Here is an 11,759-nt window from a genome sequence, read left to right as displayed (position 1 = left end):
TTCTGAGTGACCTCTCACAAGAAACAGTGAGGGATGTGAGTGGGCTATGGTCAAGCAGGATGTCTAGCCTTTGCTTTTAGCCCTTTGTTTAGTCAAAGTTATGGTAAAGCCCCGTGCTTTGATACAGTCATGCATAGGCGAACGCCTTCGGGCTTAACAGGGATTGGTTAGACAGGCCTCTTAAAGGGGAGTCCTGCCCCTTAAAACCCACAACAGGAAATGACCATCCGTCATTTATACGTCAAAACAGCTGTTAGCAGCCCACTTCAAGGCCAGACTTGAAAGGAGCTGTTCCCCGTTGTTCCAGCCCGCCCTCAGTTCTTTCTCTCACTCTCTTTCTCTTTTTTTTTTATTTTCCCTTCCTCCTCTAGGGTGCCTTTAAACTCCCTCCATTCCACCCACACCTTTGCCCCCTGCCAAACTCACTTATCCTGAAAATGTTTTTGTAAGGCAATCCATCTTAATTCTAAACCATTGGAATTCTAAGATTTGAGGTTTTAGGATTTTATTTAAATTTTCAAGAAGGCAGCGATCCTTCATTTTCTTTGCAGTCCTAAGAATACAACAATGGTTACACCCTGTGATTCTGGGTTTCTGACTAGAAACATCAATTCTAGACAAACGGAAACATTCCAGACATCTCGACCAAACTTTACAGTGGCAACAGGGATGGATCGTCTGTAAACCAGGAAAGAAAAAGAAAAAACGGCTATCCGCATTAACACGCTCGTTGACAGGTTAGACCACACCTGTCATAACCTGAAGTATCTGTTTGTGTGGGGCAAAGACAACTGATCTGTTCAAAGGAAGCGATCGCATCATATCACTTAACCCTGAGCGCAACTGAATTTTAATGTTCCTGTAGTTTTTCAGATTTGCACAGCTATTACAGGCTCCTGTATTGGTGGCAAGTGATGGATGACACTAATAAAGACAAAGCAAACAGCAGGGCTGTTGACAGAAGGAGAGGTGACTTCATACAACCATCGCTACTATCTCTCAACACACACATGTACACACACACACACGTGCAGAACGTTAAATGGCTTTAGACGCCGTGGGTAAAGACATCCTTGTTTAACAATGGCAGATGCGCCTGTATGTTGACTCGACAATGTGTAGTTCCTGAATAAATAAGACAACATGGGTTTGAAACCTAACAAACACTATATTTTGAGATGGATCTTTTTGTTCTGAGACAGAGTGACAGTTTAATTAACTTAACAGCTAAGATTTGCAAGACAGAAATAACTTATGTAGGATTGAGAGCGGTTTAATACTTTGCCACTCCAGTCAACTTTGATCGTCTGTAGGTACTTGTGAAAGTGTGGGAGGCTGTTTGTGTGTGCTGTATGTGGGATCTAAAATGACAGGTTGCTGACAAGCTTAAAACTCTTTCTGCCTCTGAAATGCAGTGTCCCGAGGCTTTCATTCCTCCCTGCACACCATTATTAAATGAATATTCACCTCTGCCACCCAGATACGCGAGACAAAGCCCTGCAAACACACGTTTGCCTGTGGCTCCTCCTCTCTCTAGGTCAACAGTTCATGCATTCTGTCTTTTTGTCATTTTTATTACACTAAGGCAGGCAACATCACCTTTCAAGAAGCTTCCCAGGTGCTCTTTGTTTTTAACCCCGAGAACAGCTCCAGAGATCAGGCCTTTCTCATCTCTCTGACTCACCTGACAGGTATTGCCATTCAGGGAAATATAAATATTCTCTCCCGTCCATATGTTTACAGCACTGTGCAAATGGGGGCAAATGTTATACTGTCAGTTTGTAATATGGCTCATCCTAAGGACAATGCATTATCAGTACATGACAACTAAATCAAATGAAATAAATTCACATACACACACACACACATATATGCAAGCTCTCATATCATATTTGATTGCATACAGAAGTCACAAACAATTTTGTCTGTACACACAAGATCGCTTCGCAAACATGCTTGCCAAAATAATGTAATACAACTCGGTCCAATGTCTGAGGTTTAATAGGTATAAGCACTTACGAACAATCAAAGCCATTAAATATGCTGAACTTCAAAGTTACTTAGACACGAATTAGCACAGTCTCCCTGTAATAGCCTCTGTCAGGCTTCATTTTTCAATGATTAAGCCAATTCATTGCATAATTAAGTTAGCTAAATTACTTCAATGGCAAAGTAACATGGGATAATGTAATAAAGTTATTAACATTCCAGAACTGGAGGCGCACACACAGGCATGCGCTGTTATTATGTATGAATGTATTGCTCAATATCATTTGACTTGTTTGACCTAAAAAAGAAACTGCTACCACATTCTCAGCTTTTCCTTTTAACACAACGTTCTATTATTATAGTTAAGATATACAATTAAGATATAAGATATAACAATAAAATATACAATAAGTTATACAATTTTGTGTATAAGTGTGAAATGCTTTTTAGACAATATTATTAATATAACCTTTTGACCTTATGCAAAGACAAATTATAGTAGTATGAATGTCATTTTGAACAACATGTAAAAATACATCTGAATTGGTTTACTTATTAATAACTAGCAGCAATATTTGAAAAACTGTCAACTTAGTGATGAATCTATAATATCTTTGTTCACAAGGCGTTTCAATATTTATTCTTTAAAACTCACTAGAATGCATTACTCTTATTAAAAATGACTACTAATCCAACAGTGGCTATTCCAATACTTACTAATGAAAATTCAAGCTTAGTAGCAGTCTACATATTTACTAAAAATATTTATAAATGAGCCAACATCACCACAGACCCAAAGAATTCAGTGGCAAAAATGGCCACTTTTACATTAACACAGAACAGAATAAGAAAAGATACTTGAAGTGACTAGTGTGAAGGAATTAATTACTAGTGTAAAGTCTACTCTAATTAAAGTTACTATTGTAATAAATAGTGAATACAAAATAAGCTACTCTTAATTGAAGTCATACTAAATTACTGGTGATTAAAAATTAACTATAAAAATAACCACCATTAACAAAACTAGATAAGTAATAAAATAAACGGTAAAAACGTCATGTTAGAGTCTTTGCATGTTTTGACACACAACGAGCAAGCACTTGGCCAGCGGGTCAGGAGCGAGGAGGACAGTCTCCTCCTCTGTTGTGCCTACCCACTTATTACTAATGCAGATGCAGGCGATTGGACGGCGGCGGAGCGCTTTGAAGTTCTCCCTCAGATCTTCACGAGCAGAGTGTATATGCGCACGGAGGCTGTGGAGCACACACCGGAGCGCGCACGGACCAACGCAATGCCATTATTTGACACCATATTTCTCAGTAGTTCTGTTGCGTAGTTTCTTTCTTTTTATTTTACGACAAGTAAACAAGACTTCTCTTATTTCTCTTACAAGTCGTCGTTTGCGCGTCAAGGACTCGCGATCGCTTTGGGCTTCAAGGCAACACTGACTCGGTGACGGAACGATGTGGAGACGGAGTGTACGTTCTTCATAGAGACTATAACAGCTCTCTTTCTCTGGACTACACACAGAGCTGATGTTTCAACGGGATATTTAACTGCAAGTAGATAAGGATATAATGTCGTTTGGCTCTTTTTCGAAAATACTGGATATCTCTAAATGAAAACGGAAGGACACCCGCCCCGTCGCTGCCCTCGACAGGTCTCTGATCCGCCCCGATCCAGATGAGCGAACTTCCTCCTGGATTTGCAGTCAGTTCACGGAACCAGCAGACCCTTAAAAGTCGTTTTATTAACAACGATAGTTCGCCCACCTGTTTAAGACCCCAAACCGACTCGATAGCCTCACTGCCGTACCGTGATCCCGCCCGTCAGGAAAAAAGGCTGCCTATACGGATTCTCAAAATGCTGACCGCTCACACAAGTCACATACTTCACCCAGAGTATCTCCAGCCGCTCAGCTCCGCGCCAGTGAGCATCGAGGTACGAGTTTCTCCTTTCTATTGCATCTGTTTCTTACTTCATTCTAAAAAAAAAAACACTAATTTCAGTGAGAAAAGCTACTCGGTTGTCCGAGTTGGTGCGTTTCTACTAAGTGAAAGGGTGTTAATAGATGTTTCGTGTGGGTTTGTACATCGTTTCTCAGTATTAGAGTTTATCTCGGGAGCCTCAAATTAATTCTATAATTCGGAATTCGCCAAGATTGCGATTCAGCGCCGATTTGAATGGATAGTCCGGATCTGGATGAGGCCGTGCTCCACTATCTGGCAGCATTTTAAGGTTTCACATTTCCTGATCGCTACTGAGGTGTTTTTACGGTACTTAAATTGTTTTAAAGCCTCTGTTTATCGACCAGCTTATCTTACATTTAAATAAAGCACCTAGATGTTCATAAAGTACACTGTGCAGTGTACGACTGATTATTAAATAAAACACTGCACAGCGTGCTTTGTGTTTAAGGTGCCGCAAAAACAATTTCAAGGCAATGTAGCCTATTCCACCTAATATTTTTAAAATGCGACTATACCAGAAGACATCTCAATTCGCATTTTAGGATGATGTCACACAGTTTCAAACAATCTAAATATAAACAAAATGGTTGTAATATTTTATGAAGAAATATGAGCAATGTTGCAATTGTCAAGCACATTCCCTTGAATAGGTTTTGAATTGGTCATTTCTGTCAGTCCATGAGAAGAAAAATATAGTTAACCGAAAATGTATTTTTTTGTCCCCATAGCTGGATGCTAAAAAGAGTCCCCTAGCATTGCTGGCACAGACCTGCTCACAGATCGGTAAACCAGATCCTCCTCCCTCCTCTAAACTGGGATCCCTCTCGTCCAGCAGCCATGGAGACAAGGACAGCCGCTCCAGCAGCTCCAGCCTGAAGCCTGCAGAGCATCAGAACCTAGATGACAAGTCCAGCTTTAAGCCTTACTCTAAAAATGGATCAGAATGCCGGAAGGATGGCGTTGGGATCAACAGCTCAGCAGATAAGGCAGGGTTCAGAGTGCCAAATAGCGGTTCTGCAGCTGTGACGTGCCCCTCTTTACCTCCTCATGCTCCCTCTCCACGGGCCAGCTCTCCTTCTCAGCAGACATCAGGACAGTCGCACACACACCGGCAGTCTCAGTCTCCCGTATCGCAGAAATCAACGCATCTACAAACCTCCCACATGGACTCCAAAGCTGTGGGTTCAGACCCAGGGAACGACAGCAACAGTGGTGGCGACCGCAATGGGAAAAAAGATTCAGACCACAGTAAGTCTGGAAGCCTGGACATTGCACAGATCGCCAACTCCAGTCACGCACGTGCTAGTGCGAACTCCAGCAGTGCCAGCTCCTCCAGCAGTCCTCAACCTGACAGTAAGTCTGACGCCCAACCCCCTCAGCCCAGCCTGGGCACGGGCCACATCGCCCCTGTGTCTCCCTTCAAACCGGGCCACTCTGTGTTTCCCCTCCCATCCTCCACCATGGGCTACCATGGCTCCATTGTCGGGGCCTATACCGGCTATCCTTCTCAGTTTGTGCCTGGGCTGGATCCCGCGAAATCTAGTTTAGTTGGTGCTGGGATGGGTGTTCCAGGAAAGCATCCAAGCTCCAGTCCTCTCACAGGGGCCTCGCCTCCCTCTTTCATGCAGGGGTTGTGCAGGGACCCATACTGCCTCACCTACCCCAATGCACCCCATCTCGGGGGCAGCAACTGCTCTTCCTGCGTTCATGATCCATCATCAGCCCTAAAGACTGGCTTCCCTCTTATGTATCCCACCCATCACCTCCACTCCCTCCACCCCAGTTCTCTGTCCTCTAGCGCCACCTCTTCTCTGTCCCATCCTCTGTATACTTACGGTTTCATGCTGCCCAATGAAACGCACCCTCACGCCTGTAACTGGGTCTCAGTGGGTGGCCCGTGTGACAAACGCTTCACCACCTCAGAGGAACTCTTGGCCCATTTGCGTACACACACAGCTCTGCCAGGTGTGGATGGGAAGCTGCTCTCTGGCTACCCTTCATCTGTCTCCTCTGCCGCTTCCTGCCACCTCCACCTGCCTCCTCACAGCAGCCCAGGAGCCCTTCCCAGTTCCCTCTCCCTTCGTGGATCACCAGGGCTAGGTTTGGCACGGTATCACCCCTACGGAAAGGCACACTTGCCAGGAGCTCCATCCCTTCCTATGCACTCTCTCCCAGCCACAGCGCCCTACTATTCTCCCTATGCTCTATATGGCCAGAGACTGGGCTCAGCTTCAGCTCTTGGGTACCAGTGATTAAAAGACTTTGGACGGTGTAAAGATATTGGCATGAGCTCGCTGGAAAGCACAGGAAGATGCAGGATTCCCCTAAAAAGAATGAAGCAAAAAACATGGAATAGTTATATTCGCAATGAGGAATAAAATCTCATCTGCTTTGGATGACTGTTGCTTAATTAATGGTCACTCCAAATTTCAATTAGGATATTAGGGAACCCATATGAACTTTAAGGTGGAGAGCGAATGAGAATGCCGGAACTCAATTTATTTTATCTGATCAATTTTTTTTTTCTTCAATTTACCAAAAGTGTGTATTTATTTTTCACTTGAGCGCTTGACTTTTTGTTTTCTATGGGACTTTACCGCCAAAATTCGTTCATTATCAATTTCACACAGGAGCAGTATTTTCACAGTATGAACATGGTTGCTCCTTTCATACACGTTGTAATAATGCAATGTTTGCAGCAACGGACTACGACACTGTCTCTCAGACATAAAATCTCTCTTTTAATGTAATTTTCTTTCATGCGTTAGATCTGTGCAACTCATTTTCTTTACTGGAGAACAGATGAGCATGACTCGGTCAACAGCTACCTTGTTCCTTATGATTTGGCGTTTATTTTGTACTTGTACAGATCAAAGAATAAAATGGAAAGATGTGATATATTTTCTATTGTAGCTGACTCTGCAAGCTGAGGATGGAAGTGGAGAGGGGAAAAGAATTCAAATAAGAGTACTATGTTGTGATGGCAGCGCTATCCATTTAACAAAGTCTTATTTTGTGTAATAAATGATACTTGATTACATTTATAGATGTCCCTCGCTTCTCTTGCATATACGTTTCTTACACTCTTAATAACATGCATGCTTTCCCATATGTAAAAAGTTAGATAGTTAACAGTCACACTTTGGAGACGTGTACACACTGATCTCAAACTATATATTTCTGCTACATATATATTAGCTCTATCATAGACCATGCATATTTAAACATTTACAGATTTTTTTTTGTTTGGGTTGGTCTTTTAAAAAAAAAAGAATTGCACTTTCACTTGAGCAACTAATCTTTGACTTTAGCTTTCTACACGGCTGACAGTTTTGTTCCCTATTAGTTCAAGCTATTAACACAAAATAAGTAATGTGAAAGTGCAGTGTTAGTCACTGCTGCTTGTTTGTGCCTCTGCAGCACTGTGTAAAGAGCTGCCTCAGCACAAGGGAGTATTGGGTCTTAAATACAGCTCAATGATAGCCTGGTAATAACCCATGGGAGCCATGCACTCACTCCCAGTGCACTCTGATGGATTGCCTTGCTACACAAAGGGCAAAAGATGACAATGGGAGGCTGTTAATAGAGAAATATTTATCAAATGCTTGACATGACCCCCAGGAGTGCAGTCCCCATTGTTTGACCTGAGTGTGTTGTGTCCTGTGGTTCAGAAAGTCTTGCTTAATGCTGTGCTACAAAAAGGGTCAAGATTCAATATTGTTGATGCGATTGCATGACTATGTCTGGCTTAATGGCTCAAACAGAAGCGGCCAGTGTGTAAACTCTTCTTCAGAACCATTTTCCTCAAACAGGATGAGTGGAAATGCTATTAAGCGTTAAGATGACCCACACACACACACGTACGCACAGATTCTCAGTTCATTAGCACTTCAGACAGGAGAGGACGCAGCACAGGTGTCACTTGACAGGGCCATTAAATGGATAGATCACTCCACTGCCTCTGTTAACTCAGGCTATCCAGCAAGGACACAGCATACGGTTCCTCTTATGGGAAACCAGGAGGTCAAGACTAGAGGAGGAAGAGCTGAGATGAGAATAAACTCTTGCGCTTTGTTCTACATCTACAATTTAGCATGGCACAACACAGGCCTGCTAATAATACACAGTCTACTCATTACTGTCGCAGGGCAGAAAATGTATAAACTGCAGTGGAGAGTATCTAAGCTGTAGTATTGCATTTTGTTAACATAAAGAGAAGTACAGATCTAAAAGTAAGGTTAAGTGCCAAGAGTCTATTTTAGAAATGGTCTTGAATGACTTCCTGTGAGACTCAGAGAGGAAGTTATTTAATGGAGTTACAGAATATTTGGGCACAGCCCAAGAGAATTAAAACTTCATAAAATGGATTACGTCTCCCCTAGTGGTCAAGCAATGCAACTCCAATAAACAATATGAAATCGTTGAAGTTAGTCAACAATTTGTGTTTTATAAAAATGAGAAAAAGCATAATATACCATGTTCCGAGCATGTAAACAGCGCTTTGATGAAGAATGGGAAAAAAGAGATAAATTATTAGCTTTAAAGCAAGTACAGGAAGGTTAAATGGAGGGGAAGAATTTTCACATTTTATCCGAAGGTGAGGGATTAATCCTGCCATCACCCCGTTCCCACTCGTTCATCACATTCCTGCTCTATACTTCTCTCCGTCTTTCTCCTCATCAATCTCTCCCTGCCATTTATCTTTCTCTCCCTCGTCTCCCGGACTCCAGCTGAGTCAATATGCAGTCACTCTGTTTCTGTCGCCTGCTTGTGGAGGGGAGGGGAGTTGGATGGATGTATGGGTGGGGGTGTGGAGTTAATTTAGTCCCTGACCAGTGTCTTCTCAGCAGGGCTACACCTGTTTGATTGATCTCTTTCTCCCTTTCTCTGCTGTCCCACTGGGCTTAGAATGGAGGTGGGGGGTGCGACCCCCCCATTCCCAATGTGTCCAGTCAACTACTAAAGAGAGAAAGACTGTGATTGAGAAAGAGAGAGAGCTGCAGCCCATCACAGCAGTGTCCCGGGCAGGCAGCCCGGCAGCCCTAGTGATTAATGACGACAGGGTGTGGAGCTGCTCCTCAATTAGCCGCCAAGTCCACAGCAACTCATGAGGCTGACAGCCCCAACCTGAAAAAGAATGAGAGAGGGAGAGCGTTAGATCACCCCTCCCTCCCCGACTCTTTTACTTGGGCTGTCTCTCTCTGTTTAGATCTTGTCTCTCTTCACCTACACCCTCTTTTTCCCCTGGCTTCTCTCCTGTTACTTTCTTGTTGTCTCTTTGATTATGTTAGCCTAATGTAGACTCTCTCTCTCTCTCCCTTCGCAAACTTCCATATACATTACACTCTGTTAATTACCGCATGAGTACTCTGATGACTGTTTGTCACGGTGATACAGACCAGGCCGCTCTCTTTCTCACACACACACTCCTCAAGCTCATAAAGCAATCAATCACACGACTGCTGCTGCTTCATGACTAAAAAAATCCATTGAGGACTTTCCACGGGACTCTTAATCACATCAACCGCATCACAAAATACTGCTCCATGCGCCAGCAACAACAACAAAAAATTGAGGCGGTGAGCACCTCTACCCAGTGATCTCTTAGCCATCCCATTTGTCTAGCGAAACTGTGTGCATGTGTGACGACAGCCTGACAACGCAGGCAAACGAGTGTGTTGCAATTATGGCTAACCACTAATAATGCATTCCACCGCTACAGCTGGATTCCATTTGCAAACGCGCTGGGGGAGCGCGGCACCGATGTCACGAATGTTGTGCGCATGAAAAATCGTGCCTTGGCACCGGAACGGAGGAGTTAAGATTGACCCCGAGTCATGCCCGGAGTGACAGGACCTTTTCCTGCTCAGTGTAGGAAAATATTTCAGCTACCTCATGCTTCCTCTATAATATGATAGAGAGTGTATTCAACTGAGGGTTTTTTGTGCTTTTAGTTTGTTTATTAGCATTGAGACCATATACGTAAAATTTGTTTCAAATGCATTGATTTGAGCAAAAACACAGTAAAAGACATATTTAATATTCATAAAATGTTTTCTATTTTAATATATTTTAAAATATATAAATGATAATTTGTTAAATTTATTCCTGTGATGGCAAAGCAGAATTTTAAGGTGCCAAAAAAAATTTTGCCCAATAAATAATGCTCTGTACAGTGAGACTAGCAAGAATCTCAGTTCAAGGCAGTGATGTTAAAAAAAAAGAAAAAAAGATATTCCATTTGATATGTCACAGTGGCCCAACTTCCTGTTTTCAATGAAAACATCAACACAGGAAAACTTGCCTTCATCAAACCATTTCATGGGATCTTTGAAATGTATCTGGCCTCTAATATAACTAGGAACACATACTATTAAGAATTCAAATTGTCATATTTTGAACGACCTCTATAATTAATTCTGCAGCATGATGTAGTGACATCTGCTGGGGAATGTTTTCAGTTTCATTATGAAATTATTTTGATTCATTTCATGTCAAGATTGGACATTATGTTCATTCTGTGCTTTGTGTGCACTTCAGTGTCAGTATATATAAATAGTATATATAATCAGCATATAATTCAAACAACTAGCTACATTAATCCAGAATAATGTGCTTGAATAAAACGACTAGCATATTGTAATTTGTGAACACCACTATGAGGACATGTGGAATATGGAGAGCTTTGTAATTGTTTATTTTACCTACTGCCCTCAGCCTCAAGCTTGGCATAACATTGTCCTAATGTTTAAATACTGCTGTCATGTGCAGTCCGGCTTTAAGTGGACTGTATGACATCATTTATAAACTTCCAACGGGCAATGTTAGGTGCGAGCATGACACAACGATGTGTTAAACCCAAAGGTCAGCCAATCCATTAAACGCCATGTATTAAGCTGCCTTCTGACACACGCCGGGCAGACGGAAAGAAATTTGGCAGTGTTAAAACTAAGGTGTAAAATACTCTTTTTCTTCCTTTCACTATTCATAGAACTACTATTAAAGGTTAAATACGAGTCCTCGCACACAAAACCGAAGGGCACAGAGAGGTATAGAAATCTGTCAGGTCTTGTTTAATGAAATATACAAAGATAAAAGTACTCTTGTCAACACCCTGCCATTTTTCTTCATAATGTGACAAGCCTGCACATACCACGCAGCTCTGAAACTTTTACCCAAGGCCTCTAAGTCACAAGATTTTCCTTCCGCCTATGTCGGATATTTTATGGACCGTCAATGTGTGTACGTGTGTGTGTGAGTTTGTGTGTTTGGTAGCAAGCGTGCACCGCAGAACAGCCAAGTTAATGTTATGAGAAGCGGCAGGGGTTTCTTAAGTAAGAGCAAAAGTTTTCCAGAGCAATGTGATTTTTACTGACTCAACACCCCCTCCCTCCTTCCCTTTTAGCAGCGGTGATGGTAACCACTCTGTCTCCTTGCCCTCTCTGTCTTGGCGGTAAGCTAACCCAGCTGTTCTCAATGCCATTTTGGGGAGAGGAAACACTGAAGGCAGGAGAGAGACAGGGAGCACGCAAGAGAGAGAGAGAGAAAAGCTGGCAGGGAAGGGAACAGACCTGATTATCCAAATACAGTCATTAAAGGGGAAATGTGTTTTTCAAACTGTCAAGATGATTAATGAGGGAGAGCAAATCCTCACAAATGCTCTTGTTTAGTCTAACTGGCAGACATGATCCTGGCCACTGATTAATGGCAGTGCTGGTGCGTGAGGCCACCGCGAGGTGAGATGAGTGGGTGGGGGGAGGTAGGTGTTAGGTACTGGAAGGACGTGTAGTGTGGCAGATA

General features: G+C 42.6%; 1 protein-coding gene across 1 annotated transcript; it reads left to right on the top strand.

The window, feature by feature from the left end:
• The first annotated feature begins 3,214 nt into the window (after positions 1-3,214).
• LOC306869310 (zinc finger protein 703) lies at positions 3,215-7,012 on the top strand. Its single transcript, XM_079416010.1, has 2 exons — positions 3,215-3,930; positions 4,688-7,012. Exons 1-2 carry the CDS (start codon positions 3,673-3,675, stop codon positions 6,209-6,211), a joined length of 1,782 nt encoding a protein of 593 aa, XP_079272136.1. The 5' UTR covers positions 3,215-3,672; the 3' UTR covers positions 6,212-7,012.
• The last annotated feature ends 4,747 nt before the right edge of the window (positions 7,013-11,759 follow it).

Source organism: Barbus barbus (genome assembly GCF_936440315.1).
Source record: "Barbus barbus genome assembly, chromosome: 5".
Lineage (NCBI taxonomy): Eukaryota > Metazoa > Chordata > Actinopteri > Cypriniformes > Cyprinidae > Barbus > Barbus barbus.
This window is presented reverse-complemented; position numbering and strand designations above follow the sequence as displayed.